Raw genomic sequence first — 17989 nt, 5'->3', positions numbered from 1 at the left:
TGCAGCCCACTCTACCTCCCCCCCTCATTACAACCAGAGCCTTTTATTGGGATTATGTGTGTGTTGTGTGTGCATAGTCACTTGATACATTGATTGTTTCTGCTTGTGCTCAGGCTTGCGCATATATGTGTGACTGCAAGGGAAAGATTGAGTAACATGACATAAATAATCAGGGACATAATGAAAATGACCCACAGCGAGCAGCGTGCACAAAGTCCCATTTCATCATGCACATGCCTGCTGATTAAAGTGATTAAAGTCTGTGGCTTACGGTACACAAAACCTCGCTGAGGAGGGAGAGGCGTGTATGTGTTTGTAGAAAGGAGGCTAAGGGGCGAGTTAGCGAGGTAACAGCAGTGAGTAATGGGGATGTTTGATGTGAATGAGGTGGCCAACAAGGTGAGTCCTCATTGTGGAAAGTGTCGGGTGGACAGAGCGGTAATGGTTGTATTTGTGTGGCTCCACGTCTTATTTTGTGTGGGCTACCAACCATTTCCTCCTTCTCTGTATAGTTTTCCTTATTTCTTGCACCTTAAAGTCAATGTTAAAAGTGTGCTCATTATTTCTTATCAGTGGTGACTTGTGTGTGTGTGTGTGTGTTCTGAGAGAAGGCTGTGATTGACACCACTTTAACAGCTAGTTTGAGGCTTATATAAAACTACAGCACTTGCAGTAGCAACACTTTTTGAAGCAGTCCTTTTTTACTTCTGGAATAAGTGCCGCTGAAGCCTGCTCACAACGGCTTTGTTGCCATGTGCACGTATTGAGTGTTGCTTGGATGGAGCTTTGTCACAAAAATGTCTGTATATCAGTGCATGTACATATTTGCACGTGTCTGTTTATAAATCGATGCCTGAGAGTGTGTTTTGTATGCACGACACTTCACTTCTACTCCTTCTGTGTAGAAGTGCTGTTTTCCGCTTTTGTGCCAGTGTATCTTGTTGTTCTTAATCTGCGAATCCGTCCTTCTGTCTGTCAGTGCGTCTCTGTTGTTCCTGCTGCACGGCTCTGAACATGTTGCTGTGCTATCTGTGCCTCCAGCTGGTGTTTGGCAGGCATCATACTGGTTTCAGTCCTGAGTCACGCTGCCCGTGTGTGCATTGTTCTGAGTTCACGTTTTGCTTATTTCCAGGTAACGGACAATAAAATAACCCTTAGATGCATAAATCAATGGAGTCTTTAGTCATCCATAAGTGGGTCCACAATAATCCATATTAGAATCAATGTCTTATTATTTTTTCTATTATAGGTAATCTATATGTCAATGTTTCATTCTTACATATACACTATTGTTGGCAAACTAATGTAAGCAAACTAAAAAGCAGATACTCTTTAATTTAGTTGTAATAAAAATCCAAATATTATGTAAAACAGCTTTCAATTCAGTGATGTAAAATGAACTGAGGTAAAAAATGTAGAGATGACACTCATCAAATGTAAAATAATGTGGGTGAGTGGTGATGGTAATTACAAATGGATCATTTTTGACACACTGGGATATAAATTCAATGTTCTTGACAAGTACAAATTATAAGGAAATACAAATTTGGAATGAGATGAAAGCAAAAGCGTTTTGAGGAATACATATGACATGAAATGCTAAAATATGTTCACAGACCAGCCGGATCATTGTTAACCCTGGATCTGGCCATCTCTAGGCATACGAGGTCTGCTTGAAGTAGGCCTATAATTACCTCAGTGATGTATTATTTGGCTCAATATAATAGTTTTCTTCATAGCCAAAATCATGCCATACAAATTGCCAAAGAGTCTTTCCATTAAAATGATGATGTAGCATAAGATCCATCTTCCATTTTTAATAAATGTGAGTGAATTTTTTATGTTGTGGCGAGCCAAGTTTGTGACAGGACATTTAACAGTGGAACATGGATCAATGCCTTTGTCATAGTGTCCCATCCAATTCCATCCAGACTCCTCCTGTAATACCTTTCCTCGTCCTGCACGCCTTGCCTTGCTCTGGCCCGTCTGCTCTCCCAATGCCGTCCTGGGCTCTGCTTTGTGCTGCTGGTGGCTGTTTGCTGTTTGCTGGTGGTTCAGTGTGCTGTCTCCTGTGTGGGGGACTCAGGGATGAAGATCAGTACCTCCTGCGTCACTCCAGCCCAGCCCTGGACCATGACTCTCCCTGCGGACAGCACATGATGCTGGCCCACCTGGAGCACCAGGACAAGGAGCAGCTCCAATGCACCTTGGCCCGCCTGGAGAATGAGAACAGGTCTGTATCCAGGAAAAAGAAACGTGTGTTTTAGGTCATGGTGCATTGAGTGTAGAACTGGGAGTCATTACTTTATGTTGGTTTTCACACACAGTAAATGCTTCTGAACTTGATTCACTCACATCAACACCAACTCCCAAAAAAATGCATTAAGAACTGTGTTGAATTTGGTTATAGATTAGAAGGAGGTTTAGGTCAAGTCTTGGCTTAAAGTGTGAAGCAGAGATGTAAAGGTTTGGTTCAGGGAGGGAGGCATATGTGCATATTTTTACTCAGAGGCTTTTCGCTCCTTTCAATGTGTCTGCTGCCATTTGCAGACCTTAAATAATGGAAGAGTCCATTCTGGATCACCTTGTGTGATACGCGTGTAAAGCAGCTCTTCAACACATTGCTTCAGATGTTAATGATTCAATTTAAATTGATTGTGTCCTAGTTGTAACGGGGCTCAGGCATTTTCCATAAATGACGCAAATTAATTTCTCCTATCCATTTAATTGGGTACGAGAGGCAACCTTGATGAGTCAAACGAATAATGTTCTCGTCTTCAAATCGGTTGTGACCTTTCCACACACACACGCACATACACACACACACAATCACACACACACACACGTACACACACACACACACACACACACACACAGCGACATCCAGCTACTTACGCACACATGTACACTTGTGCCCTTTGGGTGTCTGAAACCTTGACCCAACTCAGTAATGACACAGCAGTGCGCTCTGTTGTCCTTATTTATGACTATAGTGGCTGATGTAGCTTAGTTTATAACAGCTGCTGTGGCTCTCATGTAGCTCATATCTGAACAATACATCAGTACGAGAAACAAACACCTTTAATCCTGTTTTTGTTTTTTTGGAGGGGCAAGGGGGGGAGGGCTTCATGTCTCTTTAACAGCTTAAAAATATACATTTAACATTGTTTTATTAGCTTGGTGTGTCGTGCTTTTTTTTTTAAGGGTAAACTCATCGCTTTTATACATAATGGGCTCTAGCCAGGTCAGAAAAAAATATAAACCATTTAAAAGAGAAATAAATGCGTTAATTTGGCAATTATTATTATACAAACAACATGGAGTCTGTGGTACCACAGACAATGTGGAAGTAAAGCTACTGTCAAATAAATTCAGGGGTTGGCCCACTGGACTGGATATTTGGGAGTATGGACACTGTGATACGTGCAGCTTTTTAGTAATGCTTCACAGCGCATAATCAGTAGACACTTAGTATCCCATATGTAGGAGATGGAAGATATGATTTATTTCAGCTTATGCACAAAGTGATGATGATGGCTCTCTGTGTGGTACAATATCAACAATACCTTATCCCCTTGGTAGAAGCTGGATAAGTACCTTTGTGTTTATGTTTTTTGGTATTCTGCACCAGCATGTGGGCCTGACTGTTGTCCCTCCATCTGTCCTCCACTGTGGGTCCTCAGGGTGCTGCAGAGCGAGTACAGAAGGCTCAAGTGGAAGCACGAAGAGGCGGCGGCGGTTCCCATGCTGACTGAGGCTGGAGAGGACGGCCCAGGTTCACCCACGGAGGGTGGGCAGCAGGATGAGGAGCTCCTGGCCGAGGCACGGGTCCTCCGGCAACACAAGACGCGGCTGGAGACTCGCATGCAGATCCTGGAGGACCACAACAAACAGCTGGAGTCCCAGCTTTGCAGGCTGAGGGAGCTACTGCTACAGGTACACCTCTGTGAGCGGCATGGCAGTGGGGTGTCACAAAGAAAGTTGAGCAGTAGTACAAATACACTCACCAATTCGGTATTTAGGGAGTATTTCTTCTTCTAATCCACTACATTTCATAGGGAAGCGTTGTCTTTTTTCTCCACTGCATTTGTTTGTCAGTCGCTGTGACTGTAGATTCACATTTTACATACACACTATATGATCAGTCTCCAAATTATGATAGTTCAGGTACATTTATTTTCCAGGTCTGCAATGACCCCATGATTTTCTGAAGGTTTCTGGAAATAAACTGTAATTAAATGAAAATAGAGACAAAGTTCAATTAGTTGTGTTCCCATTATTATCGATTTCTACAGGGATTTCTGAGAAAGAACTGCTCCATTTAAACCCAAGTAGATGTATTAATTATACGTTTCTTATTTTGTCTTATTATGTCATGTTTAGCTGACCTGCAGTCTCACGGTTAGGTTAGCTTAACATTTTGGATGTAAGTGGAAGTTTTTACAGTGATACAGTTGTTTTTTATAGGAAACTATTTGGGAATAATTAGATATGCTGGATAAATCAATAAAAGTGATCAAATTGTATAATATTGAAGCAGTGTCTCGTTCTCTGGTACTTGCTGTCCTTTACTTTTCTCAATTTATTTTAGCTGAATGTCACCATTTTTATTAAGAATTGAGAGCAGCTTGGTACATTTACCTTCTTGGCTGGTCATGCAAGAGTTAAGTATATTTACTATTACTATATTTCCTGTTAATACTTATATACTTTTACCTATCCGCCTTATCGTGAATGGTGTGTAAAATATGAAATACAGGTTTAAGAATAGTAAATCCACAAAAAAAGGATAGTAACAGTGGAAGAAACCCTTTCACATTGCTCATTCACTTTGATGGATCAAAAGAGTGACTGAAAAGCAACTACGTTATTTATATTTCGTATTCCATTTGTCCATGAACCAACAGTGGCATAAGTAGTTGCTTTATCTGAGCAGCTTACATCATCTGAGTGTTGTTGTTTTACAAACTGGATGCCTTCTCCTCCTGCTTCCCTCTCTCGCCCAAGCACGAGCAAGCCTTATCTTACAAGAGGCTGTAAACCAATCTATACAAATGAGTTTAAAGATATTTCATAGCAGTCTCTGCTGCCACACTTTTAACACATTCTAAGAGAAGCAGCTATGTTAATCTAACCCTCGCTGACCTTGATTTTAGGATTTTACTGCCTGCTTTGAGATTCTTGCATGGTCACACTCCTGCCTATATCTGTGATCTGCTAATTCCATTTGATCCTGATCGCTGCTTGAGATCCTCTGGTAGGGCTCTACTAATGGTGACTAACTTCATTTTGACATGTAAGTAAAGGTGACTGGGCCTTTGCTTGCGTCTTGGCCCCTCTGCTGTTGGATCCCTATAGCCACTAATGTGTCTATTATCAACAGAATCTGCTCTGTTAAAAACCCTAAAATGCAGCGGGTCGACCAGACCCACGAACACTGACTGAATTACAAAAATATGAACACCACACAAGGTTAATAAGGGGCTCTGGTTAACTGCATCAGCTATATTTCTAACTGAACTGTGGCTGCAGCTTGAATAAAGGTCACAGGCAGACAAAGACTTTACGTTTAATGGTTTTCACCATTTGTATGCATCACAGTTTGTACATCCAGTACTTCATGGAAATGCAGTACAATGTATATAAAAAAGGAAGAAGAGACGTGCGAAAAACTGCTCTGAAAATGTTAATTTTTAACTTTGCCAAGATTGAAATACCTGAAGGGAATACAGAAAGTGCAGGATAGAAGGAGAAAAGGCCTTTAGACATTCTGAGCGTGATATAAAAGGATTTACTGCAGTCTAAAGGAAAGGTGTGAGAAAGAGATGGATAGCGGAGTGGGAGCTGACACACAGCAAGAAAGTGTAAATTGTTAGTTGCGGGAGTTCAGATGTAAATTGTTTCGCTGAATAAAGAGAAAGCAAAGGGAGTGAGTGACGAGGGAGAAAGGCACTTAAAAATGAGGTGTAGGATGCTTCTTCAGGTTAAAGATTTGGAAAGTAAAGAGGAGGAGGAGGTGCACATTCATAGGTGAATAAAATGATGTTCTTTTCTCACAGGACGATATCACAGTTTCATTTCCACAAAAAATAAAATCAGTAAATCCTGGCTTTGTAGTCTATGTAAGTTTATGTATGAATTCCTCACAATCTCTGCAGACAGCCTTATTTCCCTGCAACTACTGAATTTACTCACCTCCCGAGTATTGCTGCAGTGTTGTTAAAACAATACATAAGCTGGTGGGTTGCATACAGTATATATGATATTTGGGAATACAACAGAGTTACATTATACATCTTTGATTGGGATGTATATGTTCCCCTATGTCTGTCTGCAATGCTGATGTGTGCAGTGCAATTCCCTATCTTTTTAAGTCTATCAAAGCACAAATAACAGTAACGTAGTGGTTTTGTGTAACAGCTGTCAGGCACTTTTATAATTCTGCTCAGGGATGCCAGTGGAGAGCTGCGGGCTGAGCGCCATAAACGATCAAATTCATTTCTATGTGAAAGGCAATATGTCTCTGCAGCCTGAAGCGTGATAGATATGAACAAACATTTGGTTTGAATGTTAATCAGTGTTTCCTAAAAACAGCCCAAAGATGACTCGGAAGCCAACGGATCAGAGCCGTCAACCCTGTCTTCTCCTATCTCTGGAGGGGGTCACCACGGGGAGCCGGCCAGCAGAGAGACCACTGACACTGAAGCAGCAGGTCAGCGAAGTGCAGCCAAGGCTCGATGTGGGCTTGACACATTGAATTTGAAACCATACATCTTCTCCTCCCATCCCCCGCCTAACCATTCATAACGGTGTAACCTTCTGTGTGCGTGTTTGTGTGTGTGTGTGTGTGTGTCAGGTGATGATATGGAGCACGAACAAGACACAGTGCTGCAGCTCCAGGAAGTCATCGAGCAGCTGAGAAACGTCTTCCCTTCAGAACCGGGTGAGTTCTGCTACAGCTGCACCCCACGCTTCAGAGACGTACTCTTTGCTCCTCCGTCACCCGCGGGAGAGTGAGAGATGGAGAAGAGAGCAAATATGTACTGCTGTGGGTCGATAGTCGTGGGGATTAAATGGCAGGGAGGAGAAGTAAGATGAAGGGAGACAGCAGCACAGAGAGAGGAAGACAGCGTCACACACTTTGCAAACCGTCCCGTCAAATTTTAAACACAATTTGCTGGGCAGTCCAAAGCCTGTAGCTTGAACAAAAGAAAGGGATTATCATAATTATAGCCTCCTCAGTTATAACCAATAACATTTTCTCCGCTTTGTGCATGCATTCCTAAAATGCATTTTTTTCCCTCTCTCTCTCTTTTTTCTATTTCCTAATTTCAGGCACCACCTCACACATCTAACCCCGAGTGGGCCTGGAGTGAAAGCCTGAAAGGAAGCCTGATGGCGGAGGGAGAAGCTCCATACGGCTGAGGTCAGGCCACAGTACAGCCGGCCCTGTGACCACTGCAGCAGCTATGCTACCCAGAGCTAACCCTCTACTGGAATCTGTGCACTAAAAGCCTTTTCATGCAAACTGCTAAAGGCTCACGCTGATGTCCGTTTGGCCAGGCTGTGCTTCACACTTCAGTGGCGCAGCCTGACACCATGCTGATGAGCCAAAGGATACTAACATTAGCAGCAGGTCAGGGAGAGACGAAAGTAAAGGAACATGCCCAGCCAAGACACTGTGCTTACCAGTACCTGTGTAGTTGTTAGAAGGTGTGAAGCTTTATTTGTCCAGAGCACAAATTGGACCTTCCATAAGGAGAACTTTTAAAACACTGGAGAAAATAAGAAAGAATTTCTCGTTGTTTTGTCAGAATGCCTGTATTGTCAGTGTTTTGTTTATCATGGTTGTTATTTCTGTTTTTTGAAGGGAGGTGGCACGTCAAAGCTTGCTCGAGTGAACTAGATCAGATCTGGGCTGTGCTGACTGCAATTCATGTGGTTGCGTGGTGCAGATTGTCAGGGAATTGACAGCACCCACAACAAGCTTATTTACTTTGTGAGAAAGACACATCATCAGTTATATGCATTATTTAAGACAGCCAAAGTGCCCGCTAGCACAGCGCCTCTGTATGCACACACTGTGTTCCTCTAATCCTCTCAAACTGCTTGTCGCTCTCATTGCTCCTTTCTCTTAAGTGAGCCCTTTACGCTCATACAGAGCCACTTGCACTCACGGTACATGCACACACACACACACTCACACACACACACACTCCATAGTTAAAATGCACGCTTTCCTCATTGTGCACAAATGGCTCCCTGCATGATCAATAACATGTGTCATGCTGCATCATTAAAAAGACATACAGACACTTCCATGAACATGGAGAACCATTTCATCTCTTTGGCTCGAGGGATTTAGGCATGCTCTCAGTTTAGTGGCATTTTGTACTGTGGCTGAAACTGGCTTTTGTTGAGGAAATGTCTGCCAATAAATATCAGCATGCGGGAAGGAGCTCCAGGCTGCAAGGCTGAAGCTGACGCTACAGGGGGGGGGAAACAAGACTCACCCCCATAACAAGGTCCTATATAGACATCATCCTTATAACCCTCTTCTCCACATAGATTTGAATAGAACACGGGCTATTGATTCTACATGCCTAATTTTCCTTCGCTAATGCATACTCAATTGCTTTTAGATGTACAAAAAGGTGAGTGGTTGAAATATCATTGCCCTCGTTGTATCAGGCTTGTAGGGCTCAGTTTCAAAGTCATTGAATGCCTTAAAACCAAACTGAGTCCATTTGAAAACCAGAGTTTGTGTCTCTGGACTTCTTTTCTTCACTGTGTTTTTACATTCAGGGAAGGAGATTGCATCAGGAGTGTGTGTTTGTGTGACACTGTTACTAACTGGAACTGGAATGAGAGCAATGGAAAAGTGTAGAGAGCAGAGCATCCGTACTTGACAGTTAAATAGGGCTTTTATGAGTGAACCCGTGATGCTGGGGGGTGCTTGGAAGGACTCGAGATCTGAGAAACGAGAGAGAAAAGGTGGACAGAAAAAACAATCCATCTATTGCTTGAGGGCTGGTGGGAGGGATCCACTTTGATGGTCCTGCCACAGTGAAATCTCCAGAAGCTGGATGCCTGATACAAGTATACGCTGTGGCTCTGTGTGCTTCTCAGCAAATCATATCGCCTCATTCTCACAGAAAACAGAGATATTAGGAATTCATCTCAGACCTTAAATGACACTCTGACCTCACTCACAAGTTTTAAACCCATGTGCTGCATTCATTACAGGCTCGCTCTCTAGGCACCTAGCGCTCATATTTTAGACACCATCTTTCTCAGCACATGCTGCCTGTTAGTTTTGATACTGTTGCTAGGGAACTGTCCCCCAGGACGCGGTTCCACAGGTTTATGAGTTGGAAAGGTGATGTGTCGCTCATAATACAAATACTAATAGCCTTAAGGGAAGCAAGAGAGAGTGCTCTTCTCCTCTTCTTAACTTCCATCTCCACTGTAGCCTGTTGCTGTTCAGCTGCTGAAGATGGTCATTAGCATCAGTTGAATCCATCTCCAGCGTCACTGAACATTGGTTTCTGGTGAAACTCTCAGAAGTCGGAACAAAGAGTAGCAACGCGGCTCCTGGGTGAGCAAAAAAAAAAAAGCCATGACAAGCAATGTTTATTCATAAGTCATTCATTTATTGGTATTCACACATCTCATTACACATTGATGATCACTTTTAACTCCATACTTTGTATGCGGATAAACAGAATGATGTGACTGACAGTGTGAAAAGAAAAGCAGAATAACTCTCCATAGGGCTGCCTGTCAACACGGGTCCTGTTTATTTAGAGGCAATATAGAGGATGCCGGTTGAGATAAATACACCAGGTGGTGAAATGACACACAGTTTGTCCCCACGCTTTCACTCTGCCGCTCTTTGACACCAGCGTCGAAAGTTACTTCGATGGTCATCCAGCTGCAGTTGAGCCATCGCTCTTTCACTGTGTGGTCATCTGATCCACGCACTAATTTCCATACTGGTAGTGGCTCCCTAAATTCCCTGCACCCGTTGAAACAGACCCTGCTCCCTGTGGCGTGACTGAAGCTGTGTGATTGAAGAAAAAGGCTCTCCCCAAAAGGCAAGAGTCACCCCAGAGGACCGTGCTGTCTCTCTCCAGACGTCTGCTACTGCATGTAGCCACATCGCTATCGCTCATTACTCCCCATCCTTTGTTTCACAACATGTCTGCTATCATGCATCTAAGCTTATGTGTCACCTCTCACATGACGATATATCACCTAACCTCAAACAAGGTGTTGATAACACTAATACATGTATACACACACTCGTACATTAATGGGGAACTGTTTTGTTGTTGTTAAGATCACCATTAATATACCTCATTAATCATTAAAATGGTTATTGTTTTAATGGTTTGGGTTTTATATTCATTTCCAGCGCTCAAACACTTGTTGCTGTCTTTTCTCTGGAGTTTTTAATCTGTATGAAAAGTTTTCTGAAGAAAGGCTTTTTACTGTAATAACAAGTGGGTTACTGGCTGCTTTTTACTCTTTGTGTACAGAAATAAAAAACTTTGTATTTGACAATTTCCTCGTCTGAGTGCTTTTTCATGTGCCTGCAGTTTTATCCCTTTGAGAACTGAACAATGAAACTTAACTCAGAATGATGCCAAACGCAGTCTGTTTATATTAATATTCCTCCTTGTATTTATGTTTGGATTTGTATGTGGCAGAATCAATATTTCCTGTTGAGACTTGAGGTGTAGCCGTTTATCACTTGTCTGTCTCCCTTTCTGCATCTATATTGCTTTTAGTTTAAGGTCTATTCATTTCCCCCTATGGACCTTTGGTCCTACACAAGACAATTCCAACACATTGGTCTATTCTGATTGAGTGCCACCATTTCCTGTCTCATCACAGGTGGCTTTGTTCCCTTGGCTCGTGCTTTGGCCGAGTGCAGCACCTGATTGGCATTTGACCTTTTCTCTGACCTTATCCTGCGCTGATCTCTTGCTTTCTACATTATCTTCACCTGTGCTGGTGGGCGCGGGATCGCTATCTTTATCTGCTGCTTGATTATCTGGTGCACCCTGCCTGTCCTCATGAACCACGACACTCTCTGCATTTTCATTATCTAACCCCTCTCCACCCGCTCTCCCACTCTCTAGCTCTTTCTTGCTCTGCTCGGCTTTCACATCTGGATCTTTCTCTGCGTCTGTGTCATCCACTCCCTCGGTCTCAGCAGAGGCGGGTTTCTCTGAGCTTTCCTTGTCTTCTATCGTACTGTCTTCTGTCTTCTTATCTACTTCAGTATTTTCTTCACTCGCTTTCTGTGCACATTTGACATTTTTCTTTCTTGCTGCACTCTTTGCTCTGTTCCCACCAGGCCCCCACTTCTCCTGTGTTGTCTCCCTGTAAGTCTTGTTCTGGCAGACGTGCATGATGCGTACCCTCTCACCCAGCTTTTTCAGTTCCTGGCGGACAAAGGGCTTGAACGTTGGGTCCAATTTCTCCACCATGTCAAAGTCCCGCCGAGCTTCATCCTTGTTGCACAATGCAGCGTGTGCTTTTGCCCGATGATAAACCGCCTTAAAGTTACCTATTGGAGAATAAAATGTAGGCTTAAAAATGGCTTGTAAATATGTACATGTAAAGACCTCATGAGGTAACAGGAGAAGAAACACGGCTGCAAGATCAGGAGTCAGAGGGTAACAAAAGAATATGGGAGGATGAAATAACTGCACTGAACACCAGTGCTGAGACAGGAGGCAAAAAAGTAGAAGGCATAAGTTGGAGAAAAGTAAATGAAGGGAAAAGGAACGCATAAGAACAACCATTTCACATCAGCCTCAACTATAAATAATTCAGTCATAGCAGAAACAAAGCAAACAATGAATTCATTTTTGACTGTGATGTCCATGGGTGGGTGCCGGGGGAACGAAAGAGAGACTCAGCTATGTGGTTGGGAATGTTTGGCTTCTTCTTTTCCTGGTAAACAGAGGGATCAAGGCCTGTTGCAACGTGAAGGCTGAGGGCCAGGCATTTGTACTGGAAACGGAGCTTGATATTTTTGAACAAAAAAAGAATGAAGGTGTGGAAGACGAGCATGTTTATATAGTCATGTACCTATTTCTTTATCTTTAAAATACATCTTTTTGTTTCGTCCCCTGCCTCAAACTCTGAACTTCACACTAACATATAATACCTTTATGTTTCTTCAGCAGCTTGTTGTTGAGCTCCACCACTTGCTGGTGTTGTTTAAGCTCCAGCATACACTGGCTGAGGTTCAGAGTCAGCGGAAGACACACTTTCTCTAGCGAGTCCCAGTCCTCGCCCGGTCGATCCACCTGATGAGCACAAAGAGGGGACAAGGTGGGTGGGAGTCGATTGGTTGACGAGGGTGGAGGAGGTGGTGGTGATAGATGGAATAGAGGAAATGTTGAAAAGATGAAACGGGAATGAAAGAGTGTGACAGCAGGAACGACAGCTGAAGCTATAAGGGAGGAATGATGAAGACCGGGACAGGGACAAGGTAGTGTAGAGGATCGTGAGATTAGGAGAAATGAGGATGGAAGAAGGCAGGTTGACGAGCAGAGGGAGTTAGTTGTATGCAAGAGGCGTGAGAGGAGTTCGACAGCGAGGCGTGGCAGCAGTGAGGGAGAAAAGAAGCCTGGGCCAGCGCTGTCACGGTGATATCTCTGCGCTGATATATTTAGCGCTCTTTTCTCTGCTCTTCACTTTGCTAGCTACAATGCCACAGCTGTTTTTCAGAGAGAAAAGAAACACTGACGGATGATTATAATTTATGAGCCACAATCCTTTTGTAAGACTTCTTTCTGGCACACGCAATCCTTTCATCACGCTGAATGGAGTGGACTGTTAATATGGTGAGCATCAAACCTGACGTCCACCTGGATGATCATTGAAAAGGTTTTGGTATTTAGGTATTTAATTTAGGAGCGAATACAACATTATTACACTTCTCTATGTAATCAATCACACTAACCATATTCTGAAGGGTGTCCACATATTCAATGGCCTCCTTGAACTTTTCAGAAGCCTCTTGAAATTGATTTTCTTTAATGAGGAAGTTTCCTTCGTTCTGCAGCAACATAACCAGTCGTAACATCTGTTGCCAGTCCTTCCCCTCTGTTATAGTGGCAGCGTTTGGATTAATCTCAGAAGAACTCGCTTCCTCTTCGTTATCGCTTCCTTCAGTTGGTGTCACCTTATTTCCCTCGGGTTCCTCTTTATGACCTTCAGCACAAAGAATGGGTGGAGATGCTGCTTTATCTTTTTCTTCCCCGACTTCATCTTCACTCTCTGTAGTCACACTTTCACTGTCTTCTTGTTTTCCATTGTCTCCCTCCTCTTCTTCTTCCTCATCCTTATCATGTATCTCTTCCTCTGTATTGTTGTTCTTCTTTTTCTCCAGCTTGTTCCAGTATTTCTCCTTCTCCTCCCAGTACTTCTCCTTCATGCTCTCTGACAGGGCCTTCAGCTCCCGACCAATAAGAGAGGCCAGAGTGATGTCCAGGTGGGCCACCATGTTGAAGTCCCTCCTGGCTTCCTTTTCATTCCACACGGCAGCGTGGGCCTTGGCTCTCTTGTAGTAGCCCTTCACACAATCTGAGAAAGAGAAAAACACAAATAAATGCACACAGTTATGAGAAAGGTATTGGCAATAAAAAAGTTTGGACTTGAAATTGAAATGTTGAATAATAAACCTGCTGTAGTGATTCAGGACTGTGTGTGTGTGTAAGATTAGGACATTATGCTTATACACTTTAAATGGGAATGTATTCCACTCTTGTGTCTGTTTGTTAAATATGAAGTAGAACTACAGAAGTGAATAAGCACATTTCCCAAAGTGTCATACTAAAACACGTGGCTACACATTCTCACACTTCCACGCTGTAAGTCCTCTGTTGCAGCACAGTAGGCTCATGTGCTTGGTTAGATATCCACTGATAGCTCAGTTTCTCTCTTCCTCTGCATTTAATTTCCCTCTACGCTAAATCATCATTCAGCCGACATTTAAACAGATTTCTTTGTTGCCTCTGGCAGCAGCCGAGACACTGCAGCGAGCCACCTTTAGGCGCTTTTCTAAAGAACACCTGGGTTGAAGGGATGAAACAGCAGTAGAATGGTTGACTTTAACTGATACAGACAACACAAGTTTGATGACAGAAGGAACAACTACACTAGCCGGTAGAGTGAGAAAAGGATTAGAAAAGGGAAACTAAAGACATTGAAAAAGAGGGCTGCAGCTTTGTGACGATAGCTCTTACTGGGCCAGTGGAGCTCAGGGAGTCCTTCCCATCATTTCCACAACACCCCTTCACTCTTAAACAAGTAGCACAAACATAATAGCGTCACACACATTCACGACTGTACAACCCCTCCTGCCACACACACACACACACACACACACACACACACACACACACACACACACACACACACACACACACACACGCACAAATATAAAACTGGGAATCCGGGCTGAGGGACAGAGAGTAAAATAAAGGCTGCCTCAGTGGATCCTGTCTCTGGATGAGGAGCATAATTCATAAGGCTTTGAAGTGGAGACTGTGCCAGCATGCAAGCTCCTCTAGGATTATATGAGTAGCCATGGGTATGATAGTACAATGCCCAGGGCTGCACCAACTGTAAAGCCCTTTGTAATGTCAGCCACAGCTCTCCTACACACTCTCAATGAATACACAGCTGCTCCGTGCAACCATCACTGAAATGAAGCCAGCACAGGCATCAGACCCACTTTTTACAACATCTTTTAATTATTGCTTAAGTCTCTTTGTTCATATCCAGGGATTGTAGCTCCGTACAGGCCCATATTTTACTCATTACTGAGCAGCCTTTCATGTACATGTTTACAAAGAATGCTTTAACATTTTGGAAAATATTGGGTGAAGAGTTATAGTTAATACCAAGATATGGTTACCTTAGCTTAGCATAAGGACTTGAAGCAGCTAGCCTTGCTCTGTCAAAAGGTACAAATATATATATATATATATATATATGTATTGTTTGTTTGATGAGGGCTGAAGCCAAGATACACTTAGCTTAGAATAAAGACACACATATTCTGTATACCAACACTTTTATAGCTCAGTAATTAATGCTTGTTTATTTAGTCTGTAAAAGCTACACGTTATGGGTTGGACAGAGCCAGTCAACTCTCCCTGGAAATGGTAAATAAAAGATATTTTTCAGTGCCAAAAACAAGGATTCTTTCGTAAATAGAGTAAGTGAGAACACTTAAAGCAGGCAGATTCCAACAAGGCTATTACCTTTGTGTTTCTCCAGCAGTTCGGTGGTGTGCTCTATAGCTTCATAATACTCCTCCAGCTCCAACATACACTGGCAGTAGTTCAACTCCAGGGGGATGATCATTCGACCCAAATTATTGTAGTCTATATCACCCGGCATCTCCTACACAAAGGGAGGAACAAGAGCATAATCAGATGTGTTTGTTGTCAACTGCTACACATGTTTTAATAATATATTTGAATGCTGTAGGTTTCAATATTTCCACACAGACTCAAACACAACATGACTTTGGGACAATGAAGGATACCCAAAGCATCCTTTTCATCTGGACAGCTTTACAAGCTCACACTTGTACACAGGCCAGCTATCTGAAAGCCTCCAACATCACACTTGTATATATATTTGAATATGTCCAAAGTTGCCAAAAATCATTCTCACGCTCGAAAGAATCCTCAACACTCCTTTATTAAAATAACTCAATCATAACTCTCCCTCCATTATTCTTCCATCCTTATATCCTCCTCTCATCTTCGACAGTGCTCCACTACTCTTCTTTCCTCTTTCCTTTGCCAGCCCTCAAACCCTACTGCCTGTAATCAGGGACGCAGTGAAGCAGAGGAAAACAGGAATCTCCCCCTGGAAAAGAGCGGGAGTCGCATCTCTCAAAAACCTCAAATCCTGAGGAAACCTCAATATCAACAAGCCTGAACATCACTCATTTCGCACCCTCCATCCCATCTTTCTTCCTCAGGCCTTCACTCACTCTGGACTGGACTGTTTTCAGCAGCAGAACGGCCTCTTTGTACTTGCTGGCAGCCTCTCTGTATTGTCTCTGCTTGACCAATAGATTGCCCTGCATGTGGAATATTGGCACTGTCTGCAGCTTCTCATCCTTTTCCATCATCCATGACTCTCTTTGATAGGACATGGGGTCTCCCACCTGGAAGACGCAGGGGCAGGAGGAAAACACAACAACAACAATAGTCAGCAGGAGAAAAGCTCCACTGATGGAAGCACAAGTGAGTGAACAGGTACAGAGAATAAATAAAGTAAGCGCATTTGTTTTTTTTAACTTTATTTCAATTTATGGTGCTAACATTACTTTTCAAAATATATGATAAAACAATATGTAGTTGTAACCGAGTATTTTTACATTGTGGTATTGTTGCGTTTACTTAAGTAAAGGAGCACTTCGTCCACCACGGAAGAGTTGTCAACTTGACGTTAAAACAATGTGAAACTATTTGAAATGGATATGATGTTAATTTACTGCTGCTACCGGACTCCCTGGTGAGTTGCAAGCTGGTTCTGGATGAAATATCATTGCAAAGCTGAATATTTTAGGTAGTGCAGAACTTGACAAGTCATTTCTGTCAGCGAATTTCCCAAAAAGAGTGCCTCACTTCCAGAAAAGGATTGTCTGAATAGGTTTATGTCATTTTTTTATTCATTTTTTTACAATTTGCTTAACATCTGAGAAAAGATCAAATTGTTCTAGACTTGTTTTGCTCTTCAGTGTTTTGCCACTGGTGCTTACCTGCAACAGCTCCATGATGAATATAAGTGGTTGAGGAGTTCTCATCAGCTCATCCAGCTCTGGGAAACCAGTGGAGTGATAGTGGAACATGTTTCCCATGCCGCACATGTGTCTCTGGCCCTCCAGTGGGTCTTTCCCTTGAGCGATTAGCCTCATTCCCTTGGACACGATGGGGTACAAGCCTGTGTGCTGCAAAATTAACTCATCAACAAAAACATAAACGGGTCTGCAACCAGACATAGGAGCACTAAATCATGCGAACCCCCTGGTGCTGCCTGCCAGCGCCAATCAGTCCTTTAAGGAAAACACAAGAAACGGCTACAATTTAACTTGCAAATTACATTTTTTGTTCTCCGGAAGGAAAAACACGATACGTTGCTAAGATTGCTCAGTTGTGTTTATAATACTGAACATGTAGGAGGCTTCAGAAGGTTGATTTGTGTGAATCATAATGAAGAGCAAACGCTTCCCCTCCTCGCTCACGAACACTCATTAGGACTTCCTAATATCCTAATATCTCAGTGTATGTGTGTGTAAAGTTTGTAATTCAACTCACAATGGCATCACACCAGAACTCGGCCACCTCTCCGACCCTCATGGACCCCAGCAGGGTCTCCCAGACTTCCATCTTAAACATCTTTCCGAAAAAGATCTCAGCCGGCCTGCCAGCCAGTCGACTGTCATCGATGATCGTTCGTTCAAAGTTGTCCAGCAGTGTCTGGAAGTGGAAAACCAGCTTGGATGGAAAGAGGGAGCACGGGACAGGAAGAGTTTTAGATTTGATAACATGTACTTGAACAAATACAAAGAAAATGTAAAAGTAGTGAACAGTTTGTCCATATATACACAGGTTGTTACTTTGGCTTTTATAACAAATCAAGTTTTATTATTGAAGATTCCTCTGGGGTTTGTGTTTCAGACCGTGAATAATGTATGTATGCATCTGTCCATACTGTATATGTTTTCATTGCTCCTTCTGGCCTTGTTTGTACATTTAATAGAACAAAATACAATAGATGGGAGGACAACTTTGGCAATCAACTTTGATGATGTGTTGTTTCATATCTTTTTTAAGCTTGATTATTTTGAGTCAGAAAATGTATTTGGGTGAATGCTGTCATATGTGTCAGTCACTTGTTATATAATACACACATGCTGGTTTTCATTAGGTGTTCCATC

The 17989-nt window shown here is 42.7% G+C and overlaps 2 protein-coding genes across 2 annotated transcripts in view; one reads left to right on the top strand and one right to left on the bottom strand.

Moving 5' to 3' along the window:
* The window catches only part of drp2 (dystrophin related protein 2), a 91662-nt gene extending 84307 nt beyond the window's left edge, over window positions 1–7355 (top strand). Inside the window, exons 21-25 of the mRNA XM_034544264.1 lie at window positions 2087–2233; window positions 3684–3936; window positions 6595–6712; window positions 6857–6943; window positions 7336–7355. Of these exons, the coding sequence (XP_034400155.1) occupies window positions 2087–2233; window positions 3684–3936; window positions 6595–6712; window positions 6857–6943; window positions 7336–7355 (625 nt within the window). The remainder of the gene's footprint in view (window positions 1–2086; window positions 2234–3683; window positions 3937–6594; window positions 6713–6856; window positions 6944–7335) is intronic.
* A 3504-nt stretch (window positions 7356–10859) lies between these two features.
* LOC117738002 overlaps window positions 10860–17989 on the bottom strand; it is an 18646-nt gene continuing 11516 nt past the window's right edge. Inside the window, exons 2-8 of the mRNA XM_034544263.1 lie at window positions 17367–17546; window positions 16811–16999; window positions 16037–16213; window positions 15294–15435; window positions 12986–13608; window positions 12185–12326; window positions 10860–11578 (exon numbers count right to left, since the gene is read on the bottom strand). Of these exons, the coding sequence (XP_034400154.1) occupies window positions 10860–11578; window positions 12185–12326; window positions 12986–13608; window positions 15294–15435; window positions 16037–16213; window positions 16811–16999; window positions 17367–17546 (2172 nt within the window). The remainder of the gene's footprint in view (window positions 11579–12184; window positions 12327–12985; window positions 13609–15293; window positions 15436–16036; window positions 16214–16810; window positions 17000–17366; window positions 17547–17989) is intronic.

The sequence above is a fragment of the Cyclopterus lumpus genome, chromosome 10, assembly GCF_009769545.1.
Source record: "Cyclopterus lumpus isolate fCycLum1 chromosome 10, fCycLum1.pri, whole genome shotgun sequence".
NCBI lineage: Eukaryota > Metazoa > Chordata > Actinopteri > Perciformes > Cyclopteridae > Cyclopterus > Cyclopterus lumpus.
Note: the sequence above shows the minus strand (reverse complement) of the source record. Positions and strands in the feature narration are given on the sequence as shown.